This window comes from Macrobrachium rosenbergii, chromosome 14 (assembly GCF_040412425.1).
Source record: "Macrobrachium rosenbergii isolate ZJJX-2024 chromosome 14, ASM4041242v1, whole genome shotgun sequence".
NCBI classification, from domain to species: domain Eukaryota; kingdom Metazoa; phylum Arthropoda; class Malacostraca; order Decapoda; family Palaemonidae; genus Macrobrachium; species Macrobrachium rosenbergii.
Genome location: NC_089754.1, coordinates 54,390,680 through 54,408,473, shown reverse-complemented (window position 1 = coordinate 54,408,473; position 17,794 = coordinate 54,390,680). Strand labels below are relative to the sequence as shown.

The window sequence follows — 17,794 nt, the reverse complement described above, 5'->3', positions numbered from 1 at the left end:
ATCATGTTTCCCTGTGTCTCCAGACCTAAATATCTATTTTCCCTGATTCTTCACTTCCATGTCACCTGGCATTTTTACCACCCAGAAATTACTTAGCCTCAAATAATCAATCTGTTTTATATATGGGCACAAAACTGAAGCTTGCATTCATAAAGGCAATGTCACACAAGCAAAGACATGAAAAAATTAAATTTTAATACCAGTACAGGCTACTTATTGGGCTTTTGGCTGGAAGATGCCGAAAGATGACGGAAAATGTGCTCCTTTCACATTATCTTTATTGACCAAAAACTAAAGACTGAATAATATACACAGCATTTACAATACAATCACTTCCACAGTAGCACCTCATAATTATAGCCATGTCATTCCCAAATGTTGTCATGTCAGACTGTGCCTTCAATGAAAAATAACAGGGTACCATAAAATGACGAGATGCTTGGGAAATATTTAGCGGTGCAAAGGTTAGTCAAGATAAACATGAATGCAACTAAGTACTGCCTATATATAATGGAGTACAAAAGTTGCTTTCTTTCTGATTACTTTTTGTCTTAAACACCTGTAAGCTTGTATCAAGCACAATTATATACGTATGTATAAATGTAAGAAATGTAATTCATGATGAAATGTAATTCATAAACTCTAAACAGAAGTACTCAAGTTTTATCCCCTAAACTGTTTCCTTTGGCTGAGAGGGTTTTATTAATGGAGACTGGCACCTACCAAGGCCTTTCCTAGAGTAAGCATGACAACCATGTCTGTTGAAGGATATTTTCTGTTGATGGGCACCAAAAACCTAAAGGAGTCATATTAAGCATGAGCTACTAATGCATTCATACAAGACAATCACATTTACAAAGCAGCTGAGAAAAATATTGTAAAAGACCTGCATGACACACAAGTTCAGGTGGTGAAATATTTGCGTTGATTCTCTTAGGTGTCATTGAAAAAAAAAACTGGTTACTCATACAAAAAATACACAGATGTGCATCACCGGCAGTTTTTTTAAATGACAAAGGACAGTTTATAGGTTGCATTTATCAATGTAAATGTCGATCGAAACAGACTCAAGTTAGAAGTTATGCAAAATCAAACTTTCTGTCATGAAAAAGTAACACAACACATGCAAAGGAAACTAAATTCTTCAGTCAGAGTGAGATATTAAGATCATTCCTCTAAGTAAATAAGAGTGGTTCCTACCAACAAACACAGCAGTCATATTCGAAAACATTTCTTCCCAAATAAGCAAAGTGAAAAGATAATATATAAATGTTTTGAAGTCTTCACATAACTGTGCAAGCTGACTAAGCCATAATGATCACTACTGAAGACCTTGCTGGAAATAGCTTTTGAAGGAAGATTTTACGTCCCTAACACAGTATTGTTAGATCGGAACTGGAGGAATTAAAACAGTACGGTGATCATTTAAGTGAAGGAGAAGCAAAACTGAAATCCTAAAACAAATTCAGGTGAGAGATAAATGTTGTAATAAAAGCTACACGCAGGTGCTGGATCAAGAATGAGATTCCGTGGTACCTCTCGAATCACGCCTAGGAGCTATCTGGTACTGTATAAGATACGGCAGAGCTGGCGAAGTCGAGGTCAAGAAGGGCAGGCCGGCAAAACAGCACAAAGATGGGCTTGCTGTGGGACGTGACAATTCACAGCTACATATAATTACTGTATTTACCAAAGGACCCATGAAAACAGTAGTATTGAACCAACCTTAACTGATAAGCTTTGAACACATTGCATGTTACTTTCACTCTTTGGATGCCATGGTACCCAGAGGAATTGGAGGATGGAAACCCTTTCCTTGATAGGGTAAATTATTACGCTTAATATTAATAATAAGTTCCCCCGTTAGCAGAGAGCAATCTTCTTACGAGATTTTTACAACTACACTAATTAAACATATATTAAAAAAGAACTACACTGTTATATCTCAATGATTATTCCTGTATGTCTTGATTGCACATTTTTACCTGAACAAGTTCCATTTTTTAAAATTCATATCTCATGTTCAAGGGAAAATAAATATGTATTATGGGGAAAGAATACTTCTCTGTAACAAAAGAATGCTCCTGAGAACCACTAAAAATGTTCCTGTGTCCTTTGCTATTTATCGTCGACTAAAAATGTTCCTGTGTCCTTTGCTATTTATCACTGAAGTGCAGAAAGGGAGGCCCTGAAAGCTGCTATACTGTATGTAGATAACATAGTGTTAACAGCAAAATCCTAGGACATGGTGGTGGAAATATTTAAAATATGATGGAGTGGAATGTACAGAGATAGCAGATAATCAATGTAAGCAAAATAATCTTCATGGAAAGGGAGCTTACGAGAGAGTGCAATCATGAAAGTGGCCAAGTGGATGCCATGGAAAAGGTGCTAGAGTGAACTCACTATGTATTGAATGTAACATTTCACAAAAGATGCTCAGGAATGCAGATATATATGGAGTAAGCAGTTTCTGATGCCAAAAATACATGAGAGGTCTAATATCTTGGGGGTAAAAGAGACTTTAAAGCAGATACCGAGGGAGTAGTAGGGCAAAGTAGCTGCAGCTGGGATGAAGTGGAGAGAGACATCTAGGTTACTTGCATGTAAAAGTACCCCATTAATAGACAAAGCGAAACCTTATGATATATGCGTAAGGTCTGTATTATTCAATGCACCAAAGACCTGGGTACTAACATAGAAAGTGCACAAATCAGAAGAGAGTGAAAAGAACTATTTTTTCAAGTCTAACATGTAAAGATGTTTGATGATGATGACGATAATGACCTTTGACAAAGTTACTCCATGCCCACTTTCATCAGTGAACATTATGTAGTTTCATTCAAAAGAATGTTTACAGTATATGATGACAGTCAAACCCTGGCATGTACAGTATTTACCATCATGAATGCAATAGGCATTTAAGCATACTGCACGGCATACAGTACCACAAAGTCGCACCAAATTTCTTGAAAGAAACTGGAACAAGCTCTAATGTAACACTTGAAACAAAAAAAATCAAATGAAAAAGGCAAAAATGAAAGAAAAAAAAAAAAGAGGTACAAAATGTGGGGCATTGTATTTTGTATGCTGTATGATGGCAGAAGTAAATTACATAAGGCAATTCCATCCTCAGGTTACATTAAATATTCTTCAAACAAGTCCCATTAAAGGATACAAATGCTTCCTAAAACGAAATCCAAATCAAACATGGCATCCAAAGGGTTAAGGAATAATGAGTCATCCACTTGATAATCAAAAGCATGTTTATCTCCCTTGGTAAAATCTTGACACATCATCGAACAAAATAAAGGGGGGAAGCAATCAAATTCTCATCAAACACTGTACTGTCTAAAGATTTTATGTATGTACTTTAATATTTTCACCTAGGCTAAAATAACCAACCAGGACTAACAACAGCTGCTATTAATATGCATACTGTTACCATTCAGTTAGCATCTGCCGTTTCTTAACTTTTAATCAAAGTAAATGTCTTTTGTGCTTTCTCCCAATACACTACATATTTCCAATACTGGAGCTAAAATCTTCCTACCCCTTCCATTGCCATGAGTTTCATGGGCACCTTTAACCTTTCTAAGAACACACCCACAAAAAAAAAACCTTATTAGCTTTGAAGACAAAAATGTATCTAAGCACAAATTAAAAACTAAAGCTTACTGAACTACAAACAATTCAAAGCACACGGTATTTCCAATAGGTCGTACAATTGTGAAAATTCGGCCTAAGTGGCAAAACAACTTGTGACGTTAACATTACCAGACATTTAACAATATGCAAAGAGTCAGCAGACACAAATGCCATAAAATGCACCTCATATTACAGTCTACAGTATAACATAATCTTGATGTACTAACTCATACAACTTTCCAATTTCTAATTCATGCTCAACGCAGAATAACTAGCTATTCAAGTGCTACACAATGGATTACAGTTTCGTCATCTAAATCAAGTAATAGCCTCAGAACTGAAGTTGAACTCCTTACCTTGCGAGCTGAAGGATGCGTGGTAGTGTATGAGGCGTGCACGTAGTTCTTTCTCATGGGTTTCTGACTCTGACATTGTATCCCCACCTCCACCCATACCTCCACCGCCACTGTCAACGGTCATCTTAACATTTTGCAGCTCTCTAGAAGGAAAAATTCATTTTTCAAAAAATTTTATTTACATAAATGTTTCATGTTTAAAAAATCTCATGGATAAAACCCACTACACATAGTACATTAATACAGTAACTTAACACGTAATTAGAGCAAGTAGATCAGGCACCAAATTGTTGCTTAAAATGGGTAAAGTACAGGCTCTGTAAAAAGTGAGACCCTCACCACTAAGGGAAGCCCTTGCTCTACCTTGTCTAAATGCTCTTATTCCTTAACTCTGCCAACCTAAAATGTACTGCAATGGAGATTTTATCTATAAAACAAACAAGCTCTCAACTGAGATCCAACAGAGTAACAGCAAAATATAACTGTTTTTTTTTTTCTAAGTGTTAAAACAGCACCCTTTTATGTATTGCTGTTTCTCAGCATGAGCTGGAAAGTCACTGAAACTGGTAACAAGGTGGTTAACAGCAGGTAGACAGGCGAGTAGGGGGAGCCCTTCCTCACCTGCCCTAAGTCAACACTCTTTCCTTTAGCATCAGGGATTATATAGGATGTTTGAGGTGAGATTATGAGGACCACAGAGGGTAAGACGGGAACAGTGCCAGAGCACAGGTTGGAGGGGTGCCACCAACTCTGCACAATGCCTAATGGCAAAGCAAGCATCCCTCTACCTGTAGCAGCTGTAGGAGACTGCCAACCTCACTGTCTTCTTTCCTTCTTTTACCCTTTACCTCCCTTCCTACCTGGGACGACTGGGGAAACGATGGAAGGCTGGAAAGGCTTCACGCCTTGTCCACAGGGAGGCACCTTTCAACATCAGAACACAGAGGGCATGGCCACCTCTGAAGGCTTGGCCTGCAGTTGCCTTCTGTGCCCTAGGAAGGTCTGGGAGAGACTGCACTATGGATCAGAGTCCGAGCTGTCGGTACGTCCCTTCTCCACCACTGTTTCTATCTTATCCTTCTGAATGAGTAAGAAGGTTCACGGACCCAGACTGTTCTGTAGTAAAAGACTACTCTGCTGAACCTTGTCTCAAGAAGAGAGTAGACAACAAGTCCCATCCTCTGAAGACAAAGTCTGCCCATAGGATGGCACCCTGATGTGGGAGGGAAGACACATACTGCCCTCCCAACACCAGCAACCTCCTGATTTTGCCTCCTAATCTTCTAGGTTCTCAAGAGAGGTAGATTAAGAAAAGCTTCAACCTGAACCTGGCAACATGTCCACCCAAAGGAAGAATTACATGGTTTTTGAATCGCTTGAATCCTGGCACTTTCTTGGACTCTTGATGAATGCACGTTCACTCTGGCAAATGGTGCCAGAACAAGCTTGCGTCATCACCATTAAACGTCCGCTCAGGCAAACATTTTTCATCCACAATCATCTAATACAAATCTTCCTTGAACACTTCAGCACATATTGTATGTTGATGGTGCAACTGAATCTGGTCAAATGCTCCAAAAGTTTTGGAAGTAGTATAAAATTTCCAATAATATCTAAAATATCATGGCAGCATGAGAAGGAGTTACACAGGAATGCACGAACAGCACTAGGAAAAAGATTCTAATGACATATGGGAACAAAATCAAAGGCCTAATCCAAGAGTCTACTGTTGATGAAGTCATCACTAGCCAGGTATTGCACCAGGGGAAACAGCTTTAACTGCACATCAGTGAAGAGGATATCCACATGCCAGATGGCACTGAGGCTAATGAGCTTTTCAGCAAGGAGCTCACCAAACTGGAGGATGAAAGGAAGAATGAAAGTAGCTCTGGCAAAGGAGGAAGAAGCTATTCTCAGGGCACCAAAAAAGTTCACAGCAAATAAACCGACTGAGGCATTTGCTACTACAGTATTACCAGGGGCAAGCAGCTGTTAAAAGAGATGGAGGTCATTAACAAGATTTTCACAAGTTAACATGCAGAGTCAGGATGCTCTTAACATCTAAATAGAAATTTCTAATTAAAGGACAAAAAACTAAAGTCTAAAGCTGATATCTTCTTGAAGAAACCTGTTGATGCCACTGCGCCTTCAACAAGTGCCAATGTCCCAGAGCCCTCTACAAGATATTCTCAAGCCTCTTTAGAAGAGAGGAAACCGATAACACTGTCGTTATAGCACCTTCACCATCCCCCCTCATCCAGCAATAATATTACCATTTAATTTTTCTTACATTCTTCACGGCCAGGGTGCTTTCATCTGTGTATGTTAATGGTAGGTACCCAAAAATCACTCTGTATCATTTTTTAAATATATTATCCAAGAAATTTCATGAGATATTCAGCGCTTTGTTATAAAATAGGCTTTGGGTTAATGATCTTGCTCAACTATAGACTAATGTAAGTGTTCTAAGCATGTTTAAGACAGGTTAGGTTAGGCTATAATATTTGTTAGGATAGATACATTAAAATGCATTTTCAACTTATGATATTTCTCTCTTATGACTGATTGTTTATGAGAACATAACCCCATCATAACTCATAGAAGCATCTGAACCCCAAAGCATGAGTTGGATCCTCTCCTGGAAGAGGTTGACAAACTCGTCTGACCTGTTGAGTGCTCTGGGGGCCATGGGCACAAAAAATCGAACCTGACAATATCCACTGTTTACCCATGAACCTCGGAATGGAACAATCACAATCCAAACCACACCATGCCTCCCATCACATCCCAGTACACTTTAGCGTGAGTGGCAGAAACCCAAATGGAAAAGGCACAGTCAGTGTTTGGTACAAACCAAGAACACCCAGTGTGTCTGCCTGACCATGGGGTTGAGGTTCACAACGATGTCCAGTAGAATTGTACAGCAGCGACCTACTGCACATGAACCATCTCTCTGTACACACAAGACCCACTGGAAATATCTTAGGAGTTAAAGAACTTAAAAACATGAACACTTGATTTAAAAATGCATGAAATATTCATAATTCTATTGCTAAATTTGAAAGTTTTTGCTTATTTGCTCTTCGGATCCCATACGGAAAAAATGACAAAATAACCATCACAGGCTAGCCTAGTATACTTATTTGACAATTGGCAATATTATATTCTATGTTGGTGTTTAATTACTCTATCACATATCAACCCTCTTTCATTTATTTATTTTTCCTTGGCTTTGTTAATTTTACCAACTCTTCATTTTTTTCAGCTTTAAGGAATTTCCATTTACCTTATATACAAGAGCACAAAATTACACTGGTAACACTTAAGTTGCGCGGCCTGATTCCCGCCAATCGTCAAACAGGAAAGGTTCCTCATACATAAATAGGCATAACCTTTCCTATAATGTTAGGTCCTTACCTAACCAGATCTTACCAACCTAACCTAACTTAGGGCAATGTGCCCTGACCTGGCTGGGGGGGCTTTGCCCCCACCTGGACACCCCCAAAAAGGCCACAACCTGTCCCGTTCGGCTACCTAAAGTCAAGTTTTACCCAAACACTGATCACGGACCAACCTAGGACTCAAAGCGTTGAAATACGATAGGATAGCTGGTTCAATTAATATAAATTAATTCTACCATTTATAATTTATCAAGACAAAGTTGAAAAATTAATTCAAAAACTTAAAAAAAAAGCAAACCAACACTCAGGCCTGGGCTAGTTAGTTAATTACTGGCGACACGTCAATTACCTTAGGCTTTCTCGAGATTATATATTACTGCTTAGGCTACCTTACGACAGGCATAAGCTAACGTCAGGCCGAAATCTATATTACCACAAAAATGCGTCGAGTCCAGTCGAATTACACCACGGCAGCGCCCAAAACTGTTCTTTTCGTCTGAATCCGCGATTTAACACTCAAAAGTCGACACCCTTTGTCCCAAACACAATTATTCAACAGCAATTCCAGGTATCCCCGAAGCTGTGACCTACATAACAAGATGCTACGGACAGTTTAATCACGACAATTTCCACGTCCTGCGGCCACATGCTGACTCTTCAACCATCCAAGGGCGCCGGCGAGTTTGCATTTCAGTCAGCAACACCCAAAACACTCCGTATTTCCTTACCATTTAACAGAAGATGAAATATCGATGATTACTTTTGTGGAGACCAATGTTCCTAATGTTCGGCCGTTTGGATAGAGCTCTGGCTTCGTCTGTCGTTCAAAAAAATTTCAATGGATAACGTCTCGGTTAAACGGGCTTAAAGTTTGAATGGATGCAGACGCTTTCTAGAATTACGAAAATTGTTGGGTGAGAGCTGAATTTCCATTGCGTAAACACTATTTAGGTGATCCCATAAACAAAACATCACTCTGATCGAACAGAGCAACTTATGTTTGTATCAGGATTGTTTCACTGGTTTACTTTCTTGCACAATCTAAACAAAGATAACATAATATTGTTTTCGTCATTATAAATGGGAAATAAAATTAATTTAAACATTTAAACTTCAATTAAACTCAGGCGATAAATTAGATAACACTGCTTTGCATCGTAATACGAGTACTGGACGGAAGATGGGGGAAATGTAATCGTTAATATTATTTCAAACAACTTTGACATTATACAAAGAAGTGATATAAAATTAAACGCAAATATATCCTATTATAAACGTTAATTATGTGACAAGAACAAGTGATGAATTTTATTAATTTATTTCATACAGTGTCAAATCTAGAATCTGTCAATATGACGTCAGTTGAACAAGCAGACGACAATTTTACTCTCGCGCGAAGCGGGAATTTTAAACATAAGCAATAATCGGCGATTATCAAAAACTAGCAGATTATCAATGCGAAATACTTTTCTGTATTATTCTTTAGATAAATGAAGAATTAAACAAATACGCACTTTTATTATTTGTGTGCCTCAAGCTTATAAAGCTTATAAAATAATAATAATAATAATAATAATAATAATAATAATAATAATAATAATAATAATAATAATAATAATAATATCCTTATTCTATTTATGGAAGTTTGTTTATTTCTAATGAATCTGTGACTATAATACGTTGTAATACTGATAACAATTCTAGCAATAATAATAATAATAATAATAATAATAATAATAATAATAATAATAATAATAATAATAATAATAATAATAATAGTATCCTTATTCTATGTTATGGAAGTTTGGTTATTTCTACTGAATCTGTAATTAAAATACATTGTAATACTGATAACAATACTAGGAATCGAATGCGTCACACAATATTTGTTCCAGCCGACAGATTGCAGAAAATAAAATATAAGAGCACGATGCTATACACGAATTCTAATTAGATTAATAGAAGAGTTAGTAAACTTTGATATTTCCAGGTAATCTCTGGGTACGCTTTTCCCATGAAGCCTTGAAACCCACAAAGGAACGAATGATAAGAAGATTCTTATCAGGCAGGACTGACCCACCCAGCCTTTTTTTTTTTTTTTTTTTTTGTCGAGTAATTTCGAAGGTTTCAGAGGAAAGCGTATACGAAAATATCGGGAAACTGAAATTAAGGGGGCCTTTACGGCAACTATAATACTTATAAATGGTGAATACAATATATAAAATCCATAAGTAATACAAATGTTAATCGATTCGAACGCTCTTAAAGGCAAAATAAACATTGAGTTAAAAAGAAAAGTAAAAAACCTGAGCTCGTGGTAACAGAAGCTACTTTCGGATTCGTATACGTCGATACGTGCAGATAGTCAACAAAGATATGAATAATGAATAAAGACATAAATAAGAATAAACACACAAATGATGAACGATAATGGTAATGGAAACCTATATGCTACCTTTCAAAGGAGACCATAAGCCTTGCAACCCCAATTTGCATTAATTGATCAACTAGCCAATCAGTCAATCAACGTTACTCACTAACTCTGTTCGCCACAGTTATAGTGACTCCCGACTAAATCTATAACTCAATTTTCGCCATTCCTTTACCATCTGCATTAACATTCATTGCTCCATATTTTTGGTTTCAAATAACCATCATAAACTTACTTTGTCTTGCTTTTAGACGTCACTTTCTCCACTAGCAAATTTATTAAAACTTTTAATAGTTTCTGCAGCTTTTTTTTTTTTTTTTTTTACTATCCGCCATCCCTTGTGAGTACCGTATCGTCTGCAAACATCAACCATTTCATAGTCCATTCATGAATGACTTTCTCACCCAGCGACCTTGAACCCACGTCTGATTTCCTTTCTCAGACTTCTCGCATCACTCCGTCCATTAGGACATTAAGCAGTTGCGGAGACATAACACACCCTTGTCCCAGACTGACTTCTACAACAATCCAGTCACTTTCCCACCTACACATTCAACTATCTGCTTCGCTTCCGTCTTATAAAATTTTGATCACTTTTAAAAAAACAGCATCAACATTGCTGCTCTGTCAGTTCTGCCACAAGATTTTTCTTGGTCATGAAAAGTGGTTAGAAAGTAGATTTATTTTAATTTTTTTTCGTTTCATATGAGAGGCAAAGGGAGGGAAAAAGTGAGTGTGTGTGTGTGTGTGTGAGAGAGAGAGAGAGAGAGAGAGAGAGAGAGAGAGAGAGAGAGAGAGAGAGAGAGAGATTCTTCCTTTCACTGCCAAATTTCTCACCTAACCATTTGATAATAAAACTTAATCCACCATGCACTGTCTTCCTTGTTCAAATGCACGCTGCTCTTCCCCTAACAGTACATAACTTCTCTAACAAATCCTTATCATACATATTCCAGGAAATCCTAAAAAATATGCCCTTATAATTCTTGCAGCCATTTCTTTGGCATCTTTCCCATATCCAGATGCACCTTACACAGATGGTCAGCTTCCCGGTCACGTGACTTCTTCCCCTTTGAATAGCATCTTTCCATTTGCATTTTCAGTCTAAGACTGAATATTCATTAAACTCAGTTTATCCTTATATTATCAATATCTGTCTTCTTCTCCCCTCTTGTAATTACCTAGATCATCCTTTTGCTTACCTATTCACAATCTTATCTCCTGTTATCTCAGTTCACCGCAAGTAATCTCATTCCTTCTTCACTGGCTCTCTCTCTCTCTCTCTCTCTCTCTCTCTCTCTCTCTCTCTCTCTCTCTCTCTCTCTGATTTCTCCATCCAGCCATTTGCGTTTGGTATGTTTTACTATCTGACTGAATGATTATATCCATACAGTATATACTCCCTGACGAGTATATATGTCTTTGAATTTTGTACCCCACCCCCCTCATCTATTCTTTTCATTTTCTCCTCATATGCCATTCTCACTTCCTCTTTATCAAATTTACTCTGTTAATTATATTCATGGCCACATTTTACCCGCCTCTTCTCCAACAAAAACGTCTATCTGTTATCGCTATCACTTTTAAATAGATAATGAGCATATATACCTCACTACTTTCATTAACATGATCTTTCATTTATGTGTATTAAACACAAAATATAACAAACTTTTTTTCGTCATTTTTCTCTTTCCAAAATTTGCTTATGTCATTCATTTAAGCCCATTTATTTCTTAAAATCAAGCTCCTTTCCAAAGCTCTTTCACAAGACTGAACATTCTCTTATATACAAGAACTCCATACTTACAGAGTAGACGCCTCTTTTTTCTGCCACGTATATTTACATTCGAATTATACGGCAAAATGACACAATCGTATCCTTCAGACTCATCCGGGAATAGATTCACTCCAATATTCCCTCTTCTAGTGTCATTTTTGCCCCTCCCTGCTATCAAGCTCCTTTTCAAACCCTTTCGATAAGAATCAATGCTTTTATATATTCTAGGACTTCATACTTACGAATAGCAATCTCTTTCCTGTCATGCACATTTACATTCGAATTATACAGCATCGTGTAAACTAACCATGACAACCTTTCTTCTTGCTATACTCATTCTTACCAGTACAAATTTGTGAATTTTAACGTTTCCCGCCCTGCCTTTTCGTTCATCTATAGTCCTCAATCCCCTACTAACGCCCCAACCTTTCCCTATGTAAGAATCTCTCGGCCACCCTTGACGTAATCACTGGCTGGTCTTCCCAATTACGTTTCACCGAGTGCCTTGACGCCCAGCTTTCTTTCTGGAAACATGTCAGCTACCATACATTTTTTATATGCATCAAACGCACAAACTTTAAAAAATACAAAACTTAATATTTTATTTCGTCTCGGATTTGTTGCAACACACATTATATATACATACATACATACATATATATATATATATATATATATATATATATATATATATATATATATATATATATATATATATATATATATATAGGCTGCATGCATAGAGTAGCGAGTGGACGAGGATTGAAAGCAAATAATGCAGCGAAAAGTGTGATGGTGGGAGTGGGAGAAAACATATGAATGATATGTTTGATAAAAAAGCAAAGGAAACTAATTCTTTGGAAGATAAGATACGCAGCCGGTTGAAAAGGTTAAAAAGAAAAAACACATAAAACAAAGGAAGTCTGAAGAATGAAACGAACGAGGAGGATGGAGTGAAGAAAGAGAGAGAGAAACGAAGAAGAAGCGAGAGACGCGAGCACGAACGCAAAGTATACCCTAAAGAGCAAGTAAATGTCACACCCTTTTCTCGTCGATCAGCAAAACGCTCCGGAATAATTGATCGTACACCAGGCCGTATGGCAACACCGCTGACTTACAATACGTTGTTTAGCCTCCCACGTGAAAACAACGCCATTTGCGTCACAGTCCCGGTCATGGCTTTGGTTTCATTCAGAATTGGTTGTTTCTCTAGCAGAATGCGGTTTCGATTAGGGCCATGGATGAATAAAGTTTCAGACTTGTTGCCCATTTGCTATTTATTTAATATGTTATTTTATCATAATCGGTGTCAAATGCAACGTGCTGATTGTCGAGCATCATCATAAGATTAACATGTGGGAGCAGGTTTTATTTTTCACATCGTAAAATTCTTCCAACCTCCTTCGTCATCTTGTTTCCAGTCTCGTTAAGTCTTGTGGGTCTTGGTAATTTCTCTGATGAGGCAATCAATTTCTTTCAAAGGTTTCCAAACTAATATTCATTCTATCTGCTTACGTCTCAGTCTGAGAAAATTGAAATTGAGCTCCTTGGAAATTTAGGCGTAAGAAATAACTTGGAAAAATCACATCATGCTCAAGTAATATACGTCTCTAGGAGGCCGGATATTCTCTTTAGACTTATGTTGGGCTTATTGCTCATTGTATGGAACATTGCTCTCACATCTGGCAATCTCTTCAATAACCTTCCTTCTCGTTTAACTCGAATAAAGAGTTTTCTATCTGATAAATAACTAAACTCTTACACACTGGATTTGCTTCGACTCTAACACTAGACAATCGCGCTTGGCTTTTTCAATAGGCCTAGGTACTACTCCGGTCATTACTCACAAGAGCTTTGTGAATATAAGTCACTTCCATTCACTCCACGAATGTGGATTTCTCTACATTCCTCCGTGTTTCCTGGATCATTTGGCATGCGTCTATTCAAGAAATTTACGTGCTGTCATCCTAAAAACGAAATCCAGTAACACAAGCCTTTCTGACAGTTGACGGAGATAGATCTGGGAAGCCACGCCCACCCATAAAATTAAATCATGCTACGAAGCTTGCTGTAATTTGAGTAGCAGTGGGTCAGAATGAGGCCTGAGAAGTCAACAGCGAGTGAGAGCAATAATAATGTAGAAGTTACCGAGAATCTCGAAAAGTGTTCCCTTACACAATCTTGCTTAGAACAATAGAAGTTAATAACCTTTGATAGACCTAAAAGGAAAATATAGTATGTATTTTTTCTCTCTCTCTCTCTCTGTTCTTAACAACGTCAGAACAAACATGTATTTTTTAATGCAGTCAGATCCCCTTCCACCATTGACCTTGAACTAAAAGCATTACCTTGCATGCATGCTTGCTATATATTCTCTGGCAAAAAGAAAAAAAGTGCCTTAATTAAAATTTGGAAATTCCTGGCTGTTCAAGAGGAAGAATAACGATAAAACTTATAATGGTTTGTAGGTATAAGTCCGATATAAGAAATGGAGATATACGAATATTAATTTGTAACTTTTCGGGAAAAAATAATTGGTAACAGTGGTGTTGGACTAATGCTTGCATTGTTTGTTGGTAGGAGCTCAAATTTGCTAAGTGTCAGTCACAGCCACTGATTTCACACATAATTTATTGTTGATTATGCGGGACTGAAATCAGCATAAGCATTTGCTCGTGGAGCAGCCAGTTATAAAAATAAATAGCAACAATATTCCTGTTGTTATGGGTTTCAAAATGATCTTTTGGGTGTGTGTTTTCTATTAAACTTCCCCCAAAATGAACATGTTACGTTCAACGTGCATTATGTTTACGAAACAAAATCCGCCATTTCTTATCAACACTGGACTTCGAGAAGGAAGGTTGTGCTTATTCCACGCATATGGATGTTTATGAACATGTTTCGGTAAACATACATTATAATTACGAGACAAAACACGTCATTTCTTATAAACACTGAACTAGAAAAAGCAAAGTTGTGCTTATTCCAGACATGTTGTGAGTTACGATTCTGTTTTGGCGCGTTTTTTTGTAAACACGGCTGTGTTTTCTTGAAAGCAGGTTAAAAATTAAACTTTGCTTGATGCGAACGGACAACTTTAGCATCATTAGTGGTTAAACTTTCCTCCGGTAAAGGTTACTATTCATTTCATCTCACCGTGTTTTATCATCCGAACAACTTCGACGGCTCTATACCTATATAAAATGAGGTTCTTCCTGAGCTTTTGTCATTCCAAGACGGTTGTAACCTTGTTGATTATTCTGGTTTTTAGCGATTTAGCAGTAACCGAGAAGGAAGCCGATACGAAGAAGGAAAGAAAAACACGAGAAGACGAAGTGAAAGAGGTAAAAGAAGAAAAGGGAACCGGGAAGGAAGCCGAGACTGGAAAAGGAGCGAAAGAAGAAGAAGCAGCGATAGATTATACCGAGAAAAAGAAAGACGATGACCGAGTTCAAGGGGCTAAAAAAAAGAAGGCAACTGAGGCTACTGGGCCAACAGAAGAAATAGAAGATCCAGCACAGGAGGTAACAGAAAATACCAAAGAAGCAAAAGAGGAGACGGCCACTGAGAGTACCGAGATCAATGACGAACGAGATGAGCGACTTCGAGAGCTGACTGAAGAGGAGCTCGAAGCAGTCTTAAAGAAAAACTGCTCGCTGGTCAATCTGGACGACGATGACGGCAGCTCTGGTCCGGAAGTCGCGGAGTATCCTTGTGAGGTCGTAAGTATTTTGTCTTTTTTCGTTCCCAATCGAGCGAATCAGTGACATTGACAGGCTGGCGATACAATAACGATACTGTCACTACCAATGATATAATTACTATTTGTTTTTTTACTGCTACCTCGGCAACTGTGCGGATATCGCCAGCTGTCATTTTTATCACTACTTGTGTATCTAGTTTGTGCGTATATATTGTAATGCCTCTACTTTGAATATTCCATGTATATAGCCTCATGCTGAAAATAAGGATTATTATTATTATTATTATTATTATTATTATTATTATTATTATTATTATTCATCTATTCGTTAGTTGCATTAACAAATAACGATGCCATGGTGATGGCCTTATCTCTGTTGGCCGCCTTCTTTATTTGTTCTGAATCTATGTCATCTTTTATTCGTGTGTTATTTTCTTCTCTCGCTCTCTCTTTTTTTTTTTTTTTACAGACAAATGGGTATTGTATTCTGTGTATCCTTGCTCTGCATGTTAATAGCCTTCAAGAACATTAAATCGCATCACTTTGCTTTGCTTGTAATCGCATTCCTAACTATAATTACTGAAGTTCCACACACATACAGTTTTTTATTAGTATCTTTGTCAAATGTGTTGTCATGTTAATGTGGAAGCATTTCAACTCTGTGTCTGCTAAGTAAGGACAAAATAAGAGGCGAGAGAATTTTGGAATTGTTCACTATACTGTAAACCCCCTCGTTTGTCTACGTGAGCCAGTCCGAAGACTCATTACTCCTAAAATTTGAGCAAGGGCACTCTCTTCTTCTTCTTCTTCTTCTTCTTCTTCCGCAGGCACTGTGGTTCCAGGGGGAGTTGCCGAAGTGGATCAAAACCTTCAATTTTGTCAAGGATGTGGAGGCCTTGTCACAGAAGGAATTGGATGAAGCTGCGAAAGCTGTAAGTATGAAGTGATCTCTCTCTCTCTCTCTCTCTCTCTCTCTCTCTCTCTCTCTCTCTCTCTCTCTCTCTCTCTGTATGTTTTCCGAGTCCAGTCGGATAAGTGAGCATTTCCAGTATTTAGGCTTAAACAAGGGACAAGCGTTCAGAAACAAAATACGTATTTTCCTATGGAAAATGATTAACTGTGGGCCTATATCCAGAACTCTGAATTCTTTATAAATTGTAAATATTTGCTGTAATCCTTAAGGGAAAATTTGAGTTTTCTTTACAATTTTTTTTCTTTCTTGAGCCGAGTAATTCACTTAAATGACTTTTTAAAAATAAACATAAACACTGGACTTGATGACCACAAGTTCAGCCATAGTACATCGTTTTCTTTACCGTTCTGCTTAAGTGTTTAGTTAAATCTCCAGATATTCTGATCTGGAGCAACAGATTTTCTGGGAGTTCACCCTAGATTTCAAGTCTTATAGGCCTATGCTAGGGATACACGGATAATCAATCTGCCTTCTGACGTGCATCACACCTCATCCCTCTCGAAGGTATGCGAGTGCAAAGTCATCGACATCGGCGACTTCTGCCGCGCCAGGGTAAGGGTGACAGCTCAGAAGATTATCGACAGGTGTCCCAGGAACTCGGTCGTCACCAGGATCTTCAGGCAAGAGGAGTCCCACTTCGGTCCACATGTAGATCTGTATGACGTGTGAAATGGCCTTCCTTGAGAGACTCACTGACGTAGTTTTACCCATTTCCTTGCCTTTAACTTCAGCCCTTTAAATTGTCAAGAATATTTAATTTTTTGTGGCAGTTAATATTACTCATTACCCTCCCCAGCCCCCTCCCCAGAGTAATTTGAATGTTAAGAATATTAGTGTTAAACGTTCCCTAGCGGTAACATTACCAGTTTGCCTTCCTTTAACTCTGGAATACTTAAATACAAAAACAGGAATATTAAAGGAAAATAATCCTCATAAGGCTTTTCCGTATGAAAACTGTAGATCTTTTTTTATCAGGATAAATTTTTGGAAGTTTGCAGTTGGACTCTCACAGGACGTAACATAGGGACGCGTTTCTTGCTGAACTCAGGTTTTTCAAAGCAGTTTTAGCTTACGGTTTTTATAATGTTTTTAACCGTTGATCCTTATAGAGCCCATTAAGTAATGGGTTTGATAAAACTTGTTAGTGGTGATACCTTTCAATTTCTAGGAAGAAGGAACTAAATTTTGGTAGCAATTATTTTGTGGTTCTTGCAAGCAATGTAAACAATATACTAACAATGTGATTTCTTTACTGGAAATAAAGCTTGGTTGCTCATCCATTTTATCATTTTTATTTACATTTTGCTTTCCAATTTCCAGGGTATCTAGACAATTTCACGATTTTTTAATAAAAAAATAAAGGTTTAAGATTCGTAACGAAAAATCCGAGTTTTATATTCTTATCTATTTATGTACTAAATTATTAACTTATCTTTCTTTTTCTTTTCTGGTAACTGATCTCTTCTTTCGTGTTAGTTTCTGTAAGTAATAGGCCTATCAGATGA

The 17,794-nt window shown here is 37.5% G+C and overlaps 2 protein-coding genes across 8 annotated transcripts in view; one reads left to right on the top strand and one right to left on the bottom strand.

The window, feature by feature from the left end:
• LOC136846157 (uncharacterized) overlaps positions 1 to 8,422 on the bottom strand; it is a 72,681-nt gene extending 64,259 nt beyond the window's left edge. For 5 of the 7 annotated variants that reach the window (XM_067116932.1, XM_067116929.1, XM_067116933.1 and 2 more), the window contains exons 1-2: positions 8,134 to 8,421; positions 4,005 to 4,147 (exon numbers count right to left, since the gene is read on the bottom strand). In XM_067116932.1, coding sequence (XP_066973033.1) covers positions 4,005 to 4,128 — 124 coding nt within the window. In that variant the 5' untranslated portion in view covers positions 4,129 to 4,147; positions 8,134 to 8,421. Of the gene's footprint in view, positions 1 to 4,004; positions 4,148 to 7,996; positions 8,108 to 8,133 lie in introns of those variants that run through there. The other 2 variants (XM_067116926.1, XM_067116928.1) reach the window with 2 other exon arrangements.
• Positions 8,423 to 14,683: 6,261 nt separating this feature from the next.
• On the top strand, positions 14,684 to 17,569 carry LOC136846155 (axoneme-associated protein mst101(2)-like). Its single transcript, XM_067116924.1, has 3 exons — positions 14,684 to 15,335; positions 16,144 to 16,248; positions 16,794 to 17,569. Exons 1-3 carry the CDS (start codon positions 14,817 to 14,819, stop codon positions 16,956 to 16,958), a joined length of 789 nt encoding a protein of 262 aa, XP_066973025.1. The 5' UTR covers positions 14,684 to 14,816; the 3' UTR covers positions 16,959 to 17,569.
• Positions 17,570 to 17,794: the final 225 nt, after the last annotated feature.